Genomic DNA, 19,481 nt, shown 5'->3' on the forward strand with positions numbered 1-19,481 from the left:
CTGCTCTGGGCACCCTGTGCCAGGGCCTCACCACCCTCACAGTAAAGAATTTGTTCCTAATACCAAATCCAAACCTACCCTCCTTTAGCTTAAGGCCATTCCTGCTTGTCCTATCACTGTATGTCCGCGTAAAAAGTCCCTCTCCAGCCTCTTTTTTGCATCTCTACCTCCTCTTGTGAAATACTTTGCTACATCAAAGCAGTAAGAACAGAGTTTTTCACCTCTGCACATAAGCACTAATAGATCTGTCATTAAGAACTGTAGATGAGTGATGTGATGACCAGAAATGCTGCAGTCCCTGGTGGTTTTAGTACTTTCCGTACTTTAGTACCACCAATTTTGGAGCCCAAGGTCTGCAACATTGGCCAGAGTGGGTCCATGTGAGAATTGGGTTCGCATTCACAGGTGGGGAAGCAGGAGGCATGTCCAAGGGCAGCATTCCTGCAGGAACCTGTCTGGGAAAGGATGTGACCTGTCACAGGGACTGGGGGTGGCTGCAGCTGGGCTGGAAGCCCTCGGAGAGCTCCAGAGGGGAAAGGAATCGCCGGTGTCTCGTAGGCACAGCCAGGAGGAAAACGAGCACTGATTTTTGTTCTCGGAGCAGCGTTTGGTCTCTGCACACCGAAGCCAAGCCCTGGCCGCGGTCCCGCTGCTCGGGACGTGCGGAGGGCAGCGCTCTTTGCAGCGGGGAAAGGTCGGGCAGCCGTGGCTGCCCTGGGGGCACGGCCAGGAGGGAAAACAAAGCGTTCCGCTCCCAGAAACCGACCTTCACCCCCGGCGGCACGCTCGGCCTCTGCCCCACGGACCCCGCGCTTATCGCCGCAGCCTTGGCGGCCGCGGGCCCGGGCGGGGAGCGCCTCCGCCGCGGGGGGAGCGGAGCGGCCGGGGAAGGGAGGGGACGGGACTGGGGTGGAAGGGAAGGCAGACGGGAGGGAGGCGGGGAGGAGGCCGGCGCTGGCTGCGGGCAGCGGGGGCGGCTCCCGATAAAGGGGCGCCGTGCGGGTGGGCGGCGGTGCGGTGGCGATGGCGTGGGGGTGCGCGCTGTGCCTGGCGCTGGCGGGAGGGGCCCTCCTGGCGCTGCTGGTGCAGCTGCTGCGCTGGCTGAGGGCTGACGGGGACCTCACGCTGCTCTGGGCCGAGAGGTGGGGGAAGAAGCCAGGTAATGCCACCCGCCTGCAGCCCCGCCTGGGGACCGCGGGGGGAGCGGGGGGCGCTCGGTGAAGGGGGTGGCGGGGAGCACAGGGGTGCTGGTGGCATCAGCTGTCCCGTGGGGTTGTCCATAATTATACCCCAAAAGTGTACTTTACCTGCCCTTTACCTGCATAAGGTGCGTGGTGCCCCTCGTGCCGGCAAAGCGGCTCCCAAAAAGCCACTTCGGGGCAGCCGGGAGCTCCCGCGGCTCTGGGCCGTGGGCTGGTGTCTTTGGGCCAGAACTGTTTGTTTTGCAGTTTCTGGGCAGGTTCCCAGTCCTGGCAGGGCCCCACGGGGCAGCTGAGCACAGGGACAGTGTGGGAGGAAGGCTCGGGAAGGGACGAGGGTGCCTGGCCCTTGTGGCCAGTACGAGTGGCTTTTTGTAGCCTGTTTAGCTGCTGTTCCAGCCTGTTCTGCGATCTTCAAGCAGATACCGCGTTCACAGGGCTGGTGAAGTAAACATGAGTGTTGTTAATGCTGGGGCTAACCGGGTTTCCTGTTCCGTGGATTGTGCTCCGAGCGGCTCCAGGGAGCAGCCCCGGCAGGCGATGCTGTTAGGGACTGTCCCTGCGTCTCTGAAAGGTGTTGCCTTGGTCACCTGGGGGACAAAAGTTCTATGGAACACTGTCAGACAGGCACTTTCAGTTCTTGCTCGTGTTGAACTTTTTATTCTGACTGCCATTCTCCCTATTTCTGGACCTAGAAGCCTAGAAATCAAAAACCTAGAAATCATAGGTTTTGTTTGCTTTTGGTCAGAAAAGGCACAAATTTGTGAATATACCCCTTAGTTTAGCCTGCTGGGGTGATTTGTGGCTGCTGTGAGCTCCTGACTTACTTCCATGCTTTAGGTGGAAGTGGGGACTGGGGACAGAAGGTGGGATGAGAGGCACTATGAGATATCCCATGTGGGAATTGAAATGGGCTGTAGGGTTGAGATAGGGAGAAGGGACTGCATGGAATGAAGGTGGACCAGGAGTGGCGGAGCAAGGGTTTGAGCTTGGGACAGTGATTCTTTAGGGGATGGTGGTGCAGGTGAAGTTTGGTGTGAGGAGCAGCTGGAGAGAAGAGTAGGACAACACTTGAGACATCCTTGTCTCCTGCTCTCAGTAGAAGCTTCCTGCAAATGTGCATCCTTTTCTGTTCTCCATTAGATGGACTAGCACAAGTAATAAAGCTATAAAAAATACTGCATTTAAATCAGTGTGAACAATCTCTTACAGCTGTTTAGGTGTTCAGCCCAAAGTTTTGTATGAACTTTATCAGAACATTCCTTTGCTGTAACAAAACTGCAAAAAACCTTAGTGTGTGGACTTTGTAAGGAGCATGGAAAGAATCAGGGCAGAGAAGTGAGATAAATCTTGACTAATACAAACAGAATTGAAGTTTTGTCCTGAGGGATCTATGTGCAATATGCATCAAGATGTAGGAGCTCTCTTGGGTAAGCAGTGTTATTTGAGTGTAGCCTTCAGCATTAGTGAAGGCCTGGAAACCCTTTAAGTAGTCTAAAAATTCACATGCAAAGACAAGGGTAGTGTAACTTTATGATGGGGTTGTTTTTAACATGTAATGCAAGAAGAATCAGGCAAAAATTCATCAACATAAGAGGTCACCTGTGTTTTGGCCACCTCCCCTTCTCCCCAAGCCTCTGAGCTTGTTATTAAGTAAAATATTTAACTGAAATGGTACCATTTAACAAACCAGGTAGGAAAACAGAAGAGACAAACACTAGAAAAGATGTTTCATGAAATAACTTCTCCCTCTTCCTTCTCCCCATATTGTGCATGTAATGTAGGGTGCCTAGGTAAATAATGTGTGAATCCCTTAATGTTTAATTAAAGGTGTTGTTAGAGCTATCACTCTTGCAGTCATTATTTTGTGTTATCACTTCTACAACATTATTATGGGTGTTGAAGTTTCTGGAGATGAAGGTATTTAGCAGAAAGTGGACTGATCTCCTGTGTTTCTTATGCTATGAACTATATTTACAAAGAAAGGCCTTAATATAGGTAAGACTTGTTCCACTTCAGTGATTCAATTCTATAGGGAAATTTGACTTTTGGATTTATTCATTGGCAGGTGCTGGATTGCTTCCCATCCTTTGAATATGTGTGTGGTCAGGACAGAAGGATTTTTGGGTACTAGATGCCTTTCCTTCTGTGTTGTGTTTTTCTGAGTCGCCCTAAACCCTGTGCTTTTCACAGGCAGCTTAATATTATGAAGCTAAGGGGGAACCTTCCATGTATGAAAACCCTGCTCTTAAATTTAGGAATAATGGTAGGATTCTTGAGGGCTCTGGAGTAGATGTTCTGTTTTAAACTTCCCCACTTCTAATCATTTTCCTGAAAGAAATGGCAACCTTGTGCTATAAGAGCTATAAAATGTTGGAAAAAACTCTAAGCAGAACTACAAACCAACTTTTTGGATTACTTGCAGTGTTAGTTAGTTCAGCCTCTCATTTGTTATGCCTTGTAGCACAGTAGTTAATGGTTAGTAATGGCATAATCTACTTTTATTTTTTAATTTGGCATGGTTAATTTTTAAACTTATTTCCAGCAACAACAGGACATTTATTCTGGAGCAAAGTTGATGGTTTGGTACTTGTTCTGCATCACCAGTATTTGAGATTTCCCATTGTGTTTACTCTCAGCAACTCAGAGCTTGGTCAAGATCAGCTCTGAATTGGTGGGAAAACTCTCCTTATCTCAGTGAATTATTCTGTTCACAGAACAAGATCCTGAATAACTGCTGAGAAGCTGCCCAAGACAGGTTGGGAGCAGGGAAACTAAGTGGTAGGAGGAGGAAGCGGATTTGTTTTCAGTAGCAAGAGGAATGAGTGTGGTAAGCAGGGCTGAAATTACATTCATGTGTTGTTTTGTTTGTGTAGTGTTTGTCTGCCTGGGTTTTCTGCAGGAAAAAATGTTGTAGGAGAGGCAAACTCCCAAGTTTGTGTTCAATTCAATGAATTGGGAATATGTTGGAATAAAACTGTAGGGAAAGGATGTGAACAAGCTTTACAGACAGCAGCCATTTGTTCTAATGATGAACACAGTGGGTATTTCTACAACTTCAACAGAATCTCTTTTCCTCCTCCCTAGTTCATAACCTTAGAATACATCTCTCCTTTGGGAAGTGACTCCTGTTGCTGTTGTTAGTGTTTTTAGAAACAAGAAACTCCAAACAACCCCAAGCCACAAAAGCCTGGGTTTAGGAGGGATTTTTTTTTGGCTGAAATGCAGTCAGCTTAAGAAAAGACAAATAATACTGCCAGCCCCACAAAGTCAAGCTGAGCTCTGACAGCCAGTCTTGAGTGCTCACTGCTTTTGTCTGAAGGGTGAAGGGTTTTGGTGCTGGTCTCTTTTTGTGGGATTTGTGTCATTAGGACTCCAAAAGTAGGAATTTGAAACACAGTGTGGTGTAGAGAGAACCAGGAACTGATTGCTGAAGAGAGCAGGAAGTAAAAGCAGTCTCAGCCACAGAGGAAAAAAGAGTATTTTTTTCTAAATTAAATTAGTGGTTACATTTCAGTGAGTTGAAAAATGCTGCTCTGACTTTTCAGAATGGAACTGGGTTTAAGTCTCAGGAACTGCATTTGGCTCTGATATTTGAATTGTGCCTTGAAATCTTTCTTGGTTGGCTAGATGCTGGAATGCACAAACTTGAGAAACAGAGGGAAGAGCTCCTGTCAGCAGTGCTCTGAGTCAGATTTTCCCCAGGACTGACATTCACTATGGCTGGTCTTGAGGAACACAGACATGTGTCAGGCAGCGATTCCTTCTGGAGAGTGCTCTGATATTTGTGATCTTTCATCCCTAAATCATGTTCTGGAATTAACTGAGTGATTTTTCAGCCATCTATGGTATTGGATGATTTTGGATGTAGGTCTGGAAGGCAAAGGCTTTTCCCAGTGCCCAGGTGTACTGTGGAGTGGCAGTGATCGTAGACAAGTGGGAACAGGCATTATCAGCACAGCTCTGAGCAGAGCAAGATGCTCTTGATTTTACTACAGGTTAAAAAAGCATGTCAGGGCAGGAGCTGGGGAATCCACGTGTGAATTTACACCTTGGGAACTCTGTGTACTGTGCCCTGGCCAGTGCAGGAGCTAACCTGCATCAGATGCTAAACAAAGAGGATGAAAACCCATTTGGCTTTTTGTGATTAGCTGTCTTTCTGTTCATAGAATTTTACTCAGTCAGCAATTACTCTGGAACATTTTTTGGGATGAGACATTATTTGGAAAGACTTGCTTATGCTTTTGTTTGTATTTGCAATACAGTAACTGTTTCCTGTCAGTTCCAAGAATTCTCTTCCCCCTTTTCCTCTGAAACTGTTTTTGATGAGGTTGGTGGAATTGTTATGTGTGGATGGCCTGCAGAAATGCAATCATATTCCTTCCATCAGGTAAATAACACATGTTTATTCAGATCAGCCTTGGAACAAAGTACAAATGGCAACACAACAACTATGAACAATTTCACAACTGCATGTGACTAAAACATAAAGAAGTCAGGATTTTGTAATACCCCCCAAAATGAGCAAATTTCCTAAAAACAGCACCAGATTCCACCCCTGCAGTGAGTTAGATGCTTATCCTAGCATTGGCAATGTGTGAACTGCTTTCTTGATTCTTTTGCTAGAACATGAACTGCGTGGCAAGGTTGTCTGGGTGACAGGAGCCTCAAGTGGCATCGGAGAAGAACTGACTTACCAGCTGGCAAAGCTGGGAGCCTTGCTTGCCATCTCTGCCAGAAGGGAGGATGAGCTGCAGAGAGTGAAAAAGAAATGCCTTCGTAAGTACAACTTAGCACTCCATGCCAGCAGTTCCACCCTGGCTGGGCTGGAATTGCCACAGGAACACTAACCCACATATCACCAGAATAAATTTAATGAGGAAAGTCAACTTTATACAGAGCTGGTATCTTCTTTTTGTGAGTGAGAAGCCTTTGTATAGACATGCATTTTGACTTCCTACATAAGCCACTGTTACCCAAAAATCTCATTATCGGTTGCAAGTGCTCTTGTAAGATACTAGATTAAGAAATGGAATAAATACTGTGGGGAATGGAGGAAACAGTCCAGGGGTATCATCCTGTAAAGAACCAAACTACCTAGCTGCTTGCAGCTAAGAAATATTCTTTCTTCAGGTTTGTGCATGTTACAGGCTGAGAGAAAACTCACTTTACTCTTCACAAAATGGACTAATAAAAAAGTTGTTCTAAGAATGTGGGAGAAGGAGGATCTCCTGTAATCAAGAGGAAAAAATGTGGAGCAAAATTTTTAACTATTCCAGTTACCTTCCAGTTAGCTTTCATATGCCTGATGACTCAATGGTCTGGCTGCATTCCTCCTGTTTTTCTTTTTCCCTCCTGTTTTCTGGCTTGGCAGCAAGAGGAATAGGCAGTTAATTCACACTGATAGATGGAAGGTTTGAACATGATTAACATTATGCATTTTTTCAGGCTATTTATCCTCTATAGCTCGGGATGGAGTATTTTATGTGGAATGTGTTATCACATCAAGAGTTCAGTCTTAGCAATGTTGACAGAATGTCCACAGTCCACTTGGAATATGTGCTAGAGAATAATCAGATGTTTTTCTTGGATTAGCACCTAGACATGTCTAGAAAGCTGAAAGTTGCAGCAGCCTACTCAGAAAAGCTTTCAAGGAACTTTCAAAAATGCACAATTCCTTTTATCCTGGTTTTATTTTCTGAGGGCTCCAAAAAGCAGTCAACTAAAGAGTCTGATATTTAAAAGGAGGCAGGGGACATGTGATGGCAGTTGTGACAAAATCCCAGTGCTGTGTGATGCAATGGTCAGCAGAAGTCTGCAACACTGTTTGCGTCCGTGGCTGTTTGTTGTGATTGCAAAACTGATGACACGAGACAGGCTGGCAGCAGCTGCAATGCTGGACAGGCACTTTCAGGAAATACCTGTGGGATGTGCTAAGGAATGTTCAGAAATATTATTTCAAGTCATGTGGGCCAAGAGCATTGATTTATCTGAGATGGTTTCTGTCGCCCTGATTTTTATTTAAGTTTTTCTAAGCCTTCTGATGTTGACATTCTTGTAATGAACTTTCTCACACACTTTCTGTAAATAAGTAATTGTTTTGCATTCTTTTATGGAGGAGGAGGAATTTGATGGACTGTTGGTTTGTCCAGTGTCATTGAATAGGTGGCACTGTCACCCTCCAATCCACTGTCACTTTTGGAAATCTATAAATGTTGGAGTCAGAAATTAAAAGTGCTCTTTTACCTTGGAGAGCTGTGTGTGCATGTTGTGTTATTTTGTGTCCTGTAGTGGCAGATTTCTGCCTCTGCCAGCTTCCACTGTCCCTGTGAATGGCTGAGCTGTGCCATGCACATCCTTGGAAGTCTTATGTAGCCCTGTGCTTTGCAAATGTTTGCTAATGAACTTTGCTTTAACTGGAAGTCTGATTAGTAGGAATATTGGAAACTCTTCAGTAACAGAAACATAACCAGGGCAGGAAGTGACAGGACAAGGGGGAGTGGCTTTAAACTGACAGAAACCAGGTTTGGATTAGATATTTGGGAGAAAGTCTTGCTTTTGAGGCTGGTGAGGCCCTGGTACAGGTTACCCAGAGTAGCTGTGGCTGTCCCATCCCTGGAAGCATCCAAGGCCAGGACAGATGAGTCTTTGAGCAACCTGATCTAGTGGGAGGTGTCCCTCTCCATGGCAGGGGTTTAGAATGAGGTGACATTTAAGGTCCCTTCCAACCTAAACTATTCTATGATAGTTCATGTTTTCTACAGCCAGCTTCTCTGTCCTGTCCTAGGTGTGAAAATCTGCATTTTAATTTATTGAGCTTAATGAGGTTTGTCAGACTATTCTTAGAACTTAAGGTGCCTCTGCGTGGTAGTCCAGCCCTGCAGCAGGACTCCTCCTCTGAACTTGATATTAAAGCAACATTTTGTGAAAATCTGTGGTTTTTTCCCATCTGTGTCATTAATGAAGGTATTCAAGTATACTGATCATGGAGGGATGGCACAGCTGATCACAAAAAGCAATTGAGTTGGTCAGGCAGTGTATGGCCATGCTAAATCCATGGTGGCTTTTCCCACACACCTTCTTGTCCTCCACTTACTTGGAAATTGGTTTCAGGAGGAGTGGCCATGTCATTTTCCCAAGGACTGAGGTTAGGCTTTGTGACATTTGTTTTATTGCTCTCCCTGGGGAGAAGAAAATTCCAAAAAGGAGTGACATTGGTCAGCTCTTGTAAATCGTGGATGCGTATTTTGCCCTGCTTGTAGAGGCATTTTGTCCCTAATTTGTCTGACCCTGGTAGTGTTTCTTTCCCCAGAGTGTAGCCTCAGGAGTGTGGGAGACCTGAGAGGAGATCTTGCCAGAGAAGAATGGGGCAAAGAAGGCATTGAGGACCTCAGGTTTTTCTGTGCATTTCATCATTTCTTCCACACCATCCCTGTCCAGCAGTGAGCTCACTCTGTCTTTGGCCTCCCTTTTGTTGCTGCTGGACCTGAGAAGTCTTTGCTGCCTTTCACATTCCTCAACTCCAGTGGAAATTTCAGTTTCACCTCCACCTGGGCATTGATCTTCTTGATTCCATCTCTGCATGCTTGTCCATGTCCTTCCTGGGTGGCCTGTGCCTGCTTCCACCTGCATGTTTTCTCTTGGAAGCTGAGTTCAAGACTGTCCTGTGAGGTTTGAGCGGGGTGGATGAAGCCTGAGCAGCAATGTGCAACATCAGTGTGAATTTGGCTGATTTATGGGGCATAATTGGAGCTCATGTGCTGCAACACGCCTGCTGTAGAGGTTGGACACAGCAGCAACTGAGCTGTGTCAGAAACAAGCACATATATCTTGTTCAAAGTTTAGTGACACCACCCTGTGGTACAGGTTTGTGCATTCTACACTGCTTAAAAGCTGAGGGGAAGAGAGAGAGAGAGAGGGAGGGAGAGGTAATCCCTGTTGAGTCATGCATATGCTCAACACTTCACTGCACTTGGACAGGAGGGAGAGAAAACAACTTGTATAACTCACTCAGCTCCTGCAAGAGGCTTCTCTATTTCCCCCAACCACACTTTCTCTTTCTTCTCTCAGAAGTGTTGGAGGCTGTTTTCTCTCAAAAACCCTAATAAGAAAAAAATAAAGTTGGAAGGGAATGTTTCCAGTTTGGCAAAGGTCAAATATGATTTAACTATGGATAGGCCAAAGGAGTGACAGGCAATCTCTGAGTTCAAGAATTATACAGTAATTGAGGTTGAAATGGACCCCAGGAGGTCACGTTGATCTGCTGAAATCTCAGCCTCTGCTGAAGGGCATTTATACAAGGGAGAAAGAAAAGAAAGAAGAGAAAATGCAGAAGAGCTGGAAAATACTACTCTGAGCTATAATGTTTATCATGTTATGAGAAACTGCTACCTGAGCTTAACATGTATTGAAAAGAGTTGTTAATCTGAAATCCAAGCAATAAACTTTAAAGTCTCCCACTTGGGGACCAAGTGTACTTTCTGGGTATCATAATTGTTCCATTAAAAACTTCCCTTTGGTAGCAGGCAAGGGGAGCTGTGGAGTATTAGGGTTTGTGGGTGAAAGCAATGAGGAACACCATTCTGGCAGTGTATAAATTTGGGACCCATGTGTGCCTTCTGCACCATGCACAGTGCTGGTCATCAGCCAGAAAAACAATGGGAGAGTGAATGGGAGAACTTCAGGAAAGGGTAACAGGAATGCTTGGTTTTTGTGAAAGCTGTCTGAGGAGTGCCTGAAGTAAGGACCCCTCACCCTAGAAAGAACTAAGGAAGCTGCTGGAGATGCAGTTTGAATGTGGAAATCCTGTACAAGGTTTCTGGTTTAAAGTTTCCTGATGTCAGGTATTTCTTACATCTTAAAAAAGAGCCCTTCCTTCCTTACCAGCAGCCTCTGTCTCTTGCTCTGCTCTTTCCTTTCTCCCCTGTGTAGATTTCATGGCTGGGCTGGCCCTGTGGTCTTGTTAACCCATGGCAGAAACATCCACACCCCAACAGGTATCAGCTGTGCAAATCTGCTTCAGGCAGCACAGGCAGAGGTGTGCCCCTGAGAGGGCAGCTTAAACTACATTTTACTGCTTGTATTTCTGGAAGAAATGGAGGAGAAAATGCACATGGAGCAGTTGGAGGGAGCAATAAATGGAAATACTACTAGCATTATACCAGACAGTTGGGTCTATTATTTATTTATTTAACCAGTGGCTTAAATACCAATGACCTTTGAACAGAGGCAGCTCATGGGTTTAAGTAACCTCTTTATTTCTATAACACTGTTAAGACAAAGTTCAACTTGCTCTATATTTGCAAGAAGTAGTAATTAAAAAGTCAAAGCCTGGGGCCCTCTGAAGAATGCAGCTGCTTAAAGGGGAGCAGCCACACGTGGATGTGGCTAGGAATTGATTTAGGAAAAAATAATAGCACTAACAAACTAATAGAAATCATGTAAAAATTCTTGTTAGATGTAGTTTAAAAAAAGCTTGAAATGATGAAGATTTTGTTTTTGTGAGTCATCTGCCCCAAAACCCCGGGGTAACAAATCACTGCTCAAGAAATGCCTTCTATGGAAAAGGTCAGTTGTTCTCAAGAGACAGAGGGGGGAAAACGTGACAAAAAGGCTGGAACTTGATGGCAGCTGACTTTTATTTCAGGGCATGGATATGTTAAAAGCTGTCATTTAAACAAAAGTCATTTACCTCCTCCCAAAAAAAACCCCCAGTAATTCAGCTTCTATAGACTTTGCCTCATAGCTGCTCAGGTATGTGTGTTGTGTTTTGGGTGTGAATTGTACAAGTACTGTTGTCAGGAATAAACATGCTTGACCTGTTGACATCCGAGCAAAGTGTCAGGACTCCCAATGTGCTTCTGAAACCCTCAGTGAAAAGTTTCAGCTGGATTTTACTCCTAACTATTGCAAATTATTTGGAGAAGAGAAACTTCTGTATTGTGCTACAAAGCCTGTTTAACAAAGTCAGGCTTTTCACATACAAAAACACAGTGAGAAAAACACTTGGTAGGAACAGATTAAAAATAGATTCTGTGTGGGGGTCAAAATGAAAACAAAGCAAGCATTTTATTTCCAACTTGATGTTATGGTTTCTTGGTGTCTTCTTTGTGAAAATGTGGTGTTTAAAAGCATGTTATGTTTCCCACAGTTCTGACTTTGGGATTCTTATCAGCTCCCATTCCCTTTATGGTTGTGTTTTAGAGATTAGCAGCCTGAGTGAAAATGATATCCTTGTTCTGCGTCTCGACCTGACTGACAGATCCTCTCATGAAGCTGCAACCAACAGTGTGCTCAAGCACTTTGGCAAGGTAAGATGTTAAAGATGTTCTGGGGTTAAACTTTTATTTCTTTGTCTCCTAGACCTGCATTTATACCCTTATTTCACTTTTATTTTACTGTATGATAAATTCAGAAGTGTCTACACTTCCTTCAGCTTCAGTATTAAACTGGCCAAAACGTACCTGCATTTTTATCCCTTCTGTTGCTTGCTTCTGGTTTTCATCAACAGACAAATAATCCCTGTCCTTCCCAAGGACTAAACACTCACTGAATTGCCAGAGGAAGCACAAATATTAAAGGAAATTGTTTTTTTATTAATTTATCTTCTTATCTCTCTGGAGATTGATGTTCTGGTCAACAATGGTGGGCGCTCACAGCGCTCCTTGTTCGTGGACACCAACCTGGATGTCTACAATGCCATCATTGAGCTCAACTACCTGGGCACCATCTCCCTGACAAAGTATGTCCTGAACCACATGATCCAGAGGAAGAAAGGGAAGATTGTCACTGTGAGCAGTGTGATGGGCATCATGGGAGCTCCTCTTGCCACTGGTTACTGTGCCAGCAAGCACGCCCTGCAGGTGAGTTACAGGTTGGAAGTTAATTAAATTAATTAAGAGGGCCAGTGCCAGTGCTGTAGCAGAGGGCTTTTTGCTGTGCAGAAAACACAGGTCTCACCTGAAATTTCACACAGCATATGCAACATGCTCAGGTATTGAAAGTCCTTTAGAATTACTTTGCTCTGAAATGTGAAATAGCTGCCACTGTAGATTTTTTTTTCCCTGACTGGAATGCAAGTGGCACCTTAGTTGGTTCTAACCATTACATGGTTAAATACCAGTGTGAAACACAAAACCTCAGCCTCTGGCCTTCAGATGAGGGAATATCTCTGAGAGCATTATTCTGTTCCATATAGAGCCCTAAAGTTCTCAGTTCTTTTAGGGAGAGTAATGGAGAGAGAGTTTTACAACTTGAGGAGCTCTTTAGGACAGTGAAATGAGAACAGTGAGTGGTAAGGCAGACTGCTCAGAGAAATGAGAATTCCTGATCCATCTGGGAGCAGCTGAGTGACTCTTCCCAAGAGTTGTGTCTTTCTGTGGTGTGAAGAACTGGCAGCTCACAGTGCCGTAGGAAGTTATCTTCTGTCTAACACTTAGCACTCAACACTGCCTGGAAAAAGTTTTTGAAAGCAGTGTCACTGGAGTAGAAAAACATAAAAGAGAAGTTCAGAAAAGTTTCTGCCTGTATCATTGAGGAATCTCTTGTTTAACTAGTCAATTTGTTTGGGCATATTTGTCTTTCACCACTGTTTGGCCTCCTGCTAATGTACATTTTGATCTCAGCAAAACAAACTTCAGCTGTGCTCAGTGGTGGTTTAAAAACTGGCATCTTCTTACTCCCTGCTGCATTTCAGCACATGTACTGAACAAACAACTGCTTAAGCCAAGGGATCAACATCTTTTTGACAATTTGGACCAGCAACAACAAAAATGTAACAAGTAGCTGACACTGCAAAGCCTCTTGAAAATATAAGATGTAGAATATGGTGACAAATCTCTGCTAAGAAAACTTCAGTTAGTGATGGGGAGAGATCTGCTGCTTTTCACTGGAGTGCAGTGCTGGAATTGCCCATTACAGGCCAGCTTTGGGTTAAGCCTGGTAGATTAAAATTAGAAGAATGCAATGAGCAGAAGCCTGACTTCCCTTCATGCTCCTTCATTTATTAAATGTTCTTTCAGTTGAATTATCCGTGGGTGTGGTGCAGTTGGGCTAAGCATGGCTAATTAATTGCAGAGCACAAGGAATTCACAAGTTGCTTTAAAAATACTCAGAATTCTCAATCTCAAGTTAAGATTGAGAGCACAGATAAAGCTTTAAAGAGATAGTTTACTAAAATTAATTAAAATAAGCTGAGTGAACTGCTTCTATCTTTATTAGCTTCTACCTGTGCTCAATAACTAGGCCAGACTCCAAACCTCCTTCCTTATTTCTTTCACAGTAAGTCTGGAAAGACTAATTGCAGGTGTTGAAACAGGACTTGCAATATTGGTTTTGGAAATACTCTGCCTGAGAGTCCTGAGAGTCTTTGATCAGTCTGGAGTTACAGCTAGATGAAGGCATGAAGCCCCCAAAAACAAGAAAAAACTTTTTGAAATAACAAACTTCACCAGTGCAGTTTAGATAAAGGAATTCTGTAGGAATGGCAGCCTTCCTTAGCCCTGTAGCCCATTTCTGATGGTGACCAAAAAGAAATAGAGACTGGAAGAAGGGAGGGGAAAAATAAGCCAAAGCAAAAAGTGGTGCTTTTCCTGTTCAGGTTTCCCAGCATGTATCCACCTGTCCTGTATTCTAAGATCTTCTTGAAGGTTGTGCTTTGGCCACCAGTTATTAAATATGTGAGCCCATTTGACATGGATTTGTCTGTTGTGGTTTTTGGCTTGTTTTGGTATTTTTTTTTTTTAATTCATGCCTTGGAGTCTATCACAACTGACACACTTAATTCTGCAAACTTAATTACACCTCTTTTTGAAAAAGTCCTTCCTTTTGCTTGGTTTTGGTTTTTTTTTTTTAGGTTTTTTCCTTGTTTGTTTGAGTGTTTTTTTTTGGTTTTTAAAATTCTTTTAAATGGCAGTTGTAGGAGGAAGGAAGGAATTCTGCCTGGAATTAGAATCTGTTCTTGAAACAATCATGCTTTGATTCATGCCAACTGGAATTCTTCATAACAATGTTCTACTGATGAAATTACCCTTTATTTCAGTGCTCAGAAGCACATGGACTGAGCAGCAGCAGCTCCTCTCTCTGTTCACTGTCTGGTTTTTAGTGGAATTTCTTCAGTCTGGGCTTGGTGGAAAGACTCAGGTTCTTCCTCTTGTGCTGGAGTTCCTTTACTGCTCCCAAATCTGGGTCTGTCCCTGCCTGAATTTCAGTAAGAGGAAGCCCTTATTTTTTCTTGCTGAGGAATTTAAAGCTTCTTTTCTGGGAGGATGCAGAGGAATTTCATACCAGCTATCTTTGAATATCAAGGATAAGTGCTGGAATTATAAAACATGTCCCCAGAGGGGACTGAGTCTGTGTGAGATCCTGCTTTTCAAGAGGCCCTTGGCAGTGTGCATCAGCCAGGATTTAGGGTGGGTGAGTGTCCTGGCCCTCCTGTGCTGCTGGTGAAGGCTGTGCCACTTGTCTGGTGTAGAACCTTGGAGCTGCAGCACTAGGGAAGGGTGTGGGACAGCAGAATGGCTGCAGAGCAGGACCAGGAGCTTGCTGGCCTCTCTGGCTACTTGCATTTCAGGTTTACAGGCTGTGCAGCCTTCAGTGGAATCACCCTGGCTTTGACAGTGCCCTGGAGCTGCCTGCTGCTGCTGTGTGCCTCTGTGGGGCTGCTCAGGTGCCCAGTTTTAGGTACAGCTTGGATCCCAGGAGCCTCCCAGCATCTGAGCAGGTGTAGGAGCTTTGTCAAAAGTGACTGAGCTGTGCCTGAGCACATGAGTTTCCAGTATGAGAATTTAGTCCTCTCCAGGCTTTGCTGACATGCTGTAAAGATCCAGCCCCAGATCTGGGGCCTGTGGGTACTCACAGCTTTAAATTCCTGCTGAGTGTTTTTAGGGAACTGAACTGCAAAGCCTCTATGGAATCCATAAATTGGAATTAGCCAGCTGGAGCCCCTGTTGTTGGTCAGAGTGTGCTGCTCCTTGCTGAGCTTTGGTGGCTTGTCCCAGCTGCTGGTTCTGTGTCACCACAAGCCCATACCTGACTGGCTTTAGCCTGTGGTGCAGCTCAGGGAAGAGCTCTGGGCCAGCCAGTCCTCCTCCCAAGCTGGATGGGAGTAGAATGATAAAATTTTACTACAGTGGGAGAAGTTTATCAGCCTGTGCTCATTCTGTGTCTCTGCTGGGACACAAAATTATGTGTTGGAATAGATACGGGGACTGCTGGTAGCCAGGCCAAAGATAAGACATGGTATGGTGTTGGCTAAATCATTCTCCAGAGTGCTTGACCAGCAGCTTTGGTGCAATGCCCCCTTCTGAATTGGCCATGTTTCCCATAATAGTTGCTGTCTAAATCTGAATTTTTACCGAGATTCAGAAAACCTTATATCCTCGTAGCTTAAAGAAAAGAAGTACTTGCAATTTTTGTAATTTTGGTTTAAAATTGTAGCATATTCTTGAGCTGAAATGAGATTTGTGTCTGTGTGGCTGCAAATTTCAAACTCTGTAGCATGTAGTGCTGCAGATTAACCCCCTGAAGTGTCAGGGTGCATTTTTGACTTTGCTATGTGAAAATTTTCATCCTTTTGTTACATAAACCTATGCCACTTACTTCATAGAAACTGTGTAAACTCTTTACTGTCACCCCAAACAGCAATTGACCTGCAAAAGGTAATTTCCATAATATTGCAATACTTAGGATTGGTGGCATTTCCACTGCCAAACAGTAAGGCTTGTCCTCAGTACAGGGACACCAGAATCTGGCTGTAGTTTAGAGAAATTACTGGGTTTTGGTCAGGTGAGGGTGGATTCCTCATTGGTTTATAGATCAATGTCTGTAATTGCTGGTAAAATGCTAAATTAGCCATTGAGTGTGAAAAGTCAAAGAAAATGGAATTGCTTGTAGTGGAATCTTGTTATCTTTACAGTATAAATTTGTATGAAAAGATGTCATCAGCTAAACCTTGCAGAAAACATGGGAAAGGAAGATTTAACTGTATTTTTGTCTTCTAGGGATTCTTTAATTCTCTGAGGACTGAGCTGACTGACTACCCTGAGATAAGCATTATCCAAATCTGCCCAGGGCCTGTGCAGTCCCAGATCATCCAAAATGTCTTTACTGAGAACCTTGCAAAGGTATGGACTCAGTTCTGCTGTGACAAATCCAACTTCTGCTGTGGGGCCAGTGATCCTTTGGTGGGGTATCTTTGTCTGGTTTTATCTTCCCTGCAAACACTAACCTCGTCTTCTTACCAGGAAATGTTTTGAGTGGTGCAGAACTGTGAATATCTTGTAATTCTTGGTGGTATCAACTGAAAATTGAGTTTGGTAATTGCTATTCCTTCTCTCTTCCAACACAAACAACCCAAGTCTAGTAAAATGTGCTGTACAGCCCCTGTGCTGCAGTTTTGGGGGGGAAAGCCAGGATTTTCTGGACACAGCTCTGCTGGGGAGTGCTGTCCTTGCTGCACAGGTAGGGTTTTGTTTGCCCTGGTCACGCTGTGCCCTGGTGGGTGACGCTGCTGCTGGCACAGCCCTGGCTCAGCTGACACGAGCTGTGCATTCCTTTCCTCTTAGGGATTGTTCCAGGAGGAAAAGCAAAACCTTCCAACTGCACAATGGCTTTTAGTAAAGGCTGTCTGACAAAGCAGCTGGCAAAAAATTGCTACTGTGATACATCAAACTGTAATCTGCCCTAAATTCAATTGATTTGAAGCTCAGGATGACCCACCAGTGAGGTGGAGGGGATCTCCCATTGTTGATTTGAGTTCTGGAACAATTTTTGTGTTGCAAAACTTCTGACTTGAGTGGAAGAAAAAACGTACTTTTTGAACAATGGTGAAAGTTGCAAAACACATTCCTCAGATTTCAGTGTGGCAGAAGACCAGGGAGGAGGAGCAAATCTAGACCAGAACTTCTTTTGCCCTGTGAAACAGAAGGAGAGATTGCTAGAGTGGCCTGTGACTGCTAGAGTGAATTGTGCACAAGTTCACAGGGCTGTGGTTTATGTTCACTAAATAATCCAGTGACAAGACCTCAGGCTGATGTCCCTGCTCCAAAGCAGCTGGCTGCTTCTCTCTTGGTTGAGATGGAGAGAACTGGCAGGAATATTTAAGTTTATGGGCAATGTGACCTCACCTACTCACTTGGGTACTTGAGTAACTTGTAGTGCAGAATGAGGCAGGCACAGCTGGGAACTGAGGAGTTCCCATTCCTCAGAGCTGCAGTTGGGGAAACTTGTTCAACAATCCCCATCAAGTGGAAGCCCTACTGAAGCAGGACAGAGCTCGGAGATCCGTTTTTATGAACTTTTGACCCATCAATAGAGGCATTCATTAAAAGGGTGCTTTATTTGAGCCAAAGGAAGGTGGAAAGTGTTCCCACACTGAAAACCAGAGGATAGTGAGGGATGGGTTCCCCTGCCCCAGTCTCTCGGTGAGTTCTTGTGGGGAAACTAGGAGGAATATGTCTGTGGCATGGAGCATGGCCCTTTTCCTCCCTCTGTCACTGCCAGGGCTGCAGTTCTAACCCCTCCCTGCTCTGTCCTCCCCCCCAGTCCATCGAGAACAGCGGGGACCAGTCCCACAAGATGCCCACGGATCGCTGTGCCCGGCTCACCCTGGTGAGCGTGGCCAACGACGTGAAGGAGGCCTGGATCAGCGACCACCCCTACCTGGCCGTGTGCTACCTGTGGCAGTACGCGCCCACCTGGGCCTGGTGGCTCATGAACAGGATGGGCAAGAGGAGGATACAGAACTTCAAGAGTGGAATTGTGAGTGTGCAGAGTGCCCCTCTCCCCCCTGCTTGCTTGATGCACTCTGCTGCTGTTCTCTTCTGCTGTGGGAATGTTTGTTGGGATTGCATTGCTCCTCAGTCACACTTAGAGCCCTGATGTGCAGGGCAGTGGTCCTGCCCTGGTAGATGCCATTTATTCTTTTGGTACAAAAAACCCCCTCCCATCTTCAAGTACTGCAAGGACAGGAAATACAAAAGTAAGGGTGGCACATACAGCTTAAAACTTTGTGCTTTCACACTGTGACTGCCCATGGTCACAAGCTGTTTCAAAGGAAGTTTTCACTCACAGTGTTTTTTTTAACACAGCGTGGGGAAATACTGATTTAATGTCCTCTCCCCCCAGGATGCTGATGCCTCTTATTCAAGGAAGAGGAAGTAAGGACGAGCGTGTAAGAAATCCTGCTGTACTTGTGCTAAGGCTGAGAAACTTCTCATATTGCATGACTGCAAAAAACAGCTTTTTTTTGGTTTTGTTATGTCTCTGTCATCCTGTAACTCTACAGATCTACTGAGCTGATGACATACTTGACTAAATAAAATCTCTTTCTAAACACACCTGTTTCATGTCAAACTCCCATAGGCTGAATTTTTAAGCTTACAAGGACTGAAACACAGGAGAGGCTGGGCTGCTGCTCTGACCTGGGCAAATACCTGGTGAGCAGCCTAAAATGATGGACCCCAGGATCCTGTTTCCCTCACTTTCATTCTTAATTCATGTTGATTAACAAAACCCCACAAGAAGAAGGGTGTGGTATAGAGGGTAAGGGTGTCTGATCTGTGCTTGGGATGTGTTCCCTGAGCAAAATGTGTTTTCAGGGTTAAATCTTTTCATTTCTGACACAACATCAGGACTTACCCTCTGGCCCCTTTCTCAGCTCTGCTGCCCTTACACTGCCCTGTGTGTGATCAACATCACAATCTAAAGCAAGGAGGTGTTGGGAAGAACTAAATAACTGCACACACCTGGTTAGAAAATGGGTCACATGGGACAACAATGGGACCCAAACTCAGGCCCATTGCTGAGAGCAGGATGCCATCAGAAATCCCAGCAGCAGCCTGTGAGCACAGACAAGGCCAGGGCTGAGGGTGCTCCAATTCCTGAATTCTAGATAAATCAAAGAAATGCTCCAAACCAAACAGGCCAAACAAACCAGCTGAACAGGGGCACTCTGCTGCACAGATCTGTGAGACAGAACAAAAGCTTTATCTCCTGTTTCTGCCAAAGGCAGGGTGCAGACAGCTTTAAGGTGAGGGTACCGTGCCTCAGGGCTGTGGACACCCTGAGCTGTGCCAAGGGGCTCTGTGAGCAGTGACTGGGGCTGTGGGACACAGTGCCTGTGACAGCAGGGGACAGGATCTGGCAGGGCAGCACAGCCCAGCTCCACAGCCCTGTGCTCCAGCAGGAACTCTGCCCATTGCTAATTGTGCTGCTCCATCTGGTGCCAATCAGGATCTCTGCTGGAACACTGGGCCCAGTTATCAGCAGCTCTCCTCAAGGCTG

General features: G+C 45.1%; 1 protein-coding gene across 1 annotated transcript; it reads left to right on the forward strand.

The window, feature by feature from the left end:
- Positions 1 to 999: 999 nt before the first annotated feature.
- Positions 1,000 to 18,533, forward strand: DHRS7 (dehydrogenase/reductase 7). The gene is made up of 7 exons (XM_059850535.1): positions 1,000 to 1,159; positions 5,826 to 5,978; positions 11,403 to 11,509; positions 11,822 to 12,061; positions 16,199 to 16,321; positions 17,742 to 17,957; positions 18,324 to 18,533. Exons 1-7 carry the CDS (start codon positions 1,024 to 1,026, stop codon positions 18,357 to 18,359), a joined length of 1,011 nt encoding a protein of 336 aa, XP_059706518.1. The 5' UTR covers positions 1,000 to 1,023; the 3' UTR covers positions 18,360 to 18,533.
- The last annotated feature ends 948 nt before the right edge of the window (positions 18,534 to 19,481 follow it).

This window comes from Haemorhous mexicanus, chromosome 6 (assembly GCF_027477595.1).
Source record: "Haemorhous mexicanus isolate bHaeMex1 chromosome 6, bHaeMex1.pri, whole genome shotgun sequence".
Classification (NCBI taxonomy): Eukaryota; Metazoa; Chordata; class Aves; order Passeriformes; family Fringillidae; genus Haemorhous; species Haemorhous mexicanus.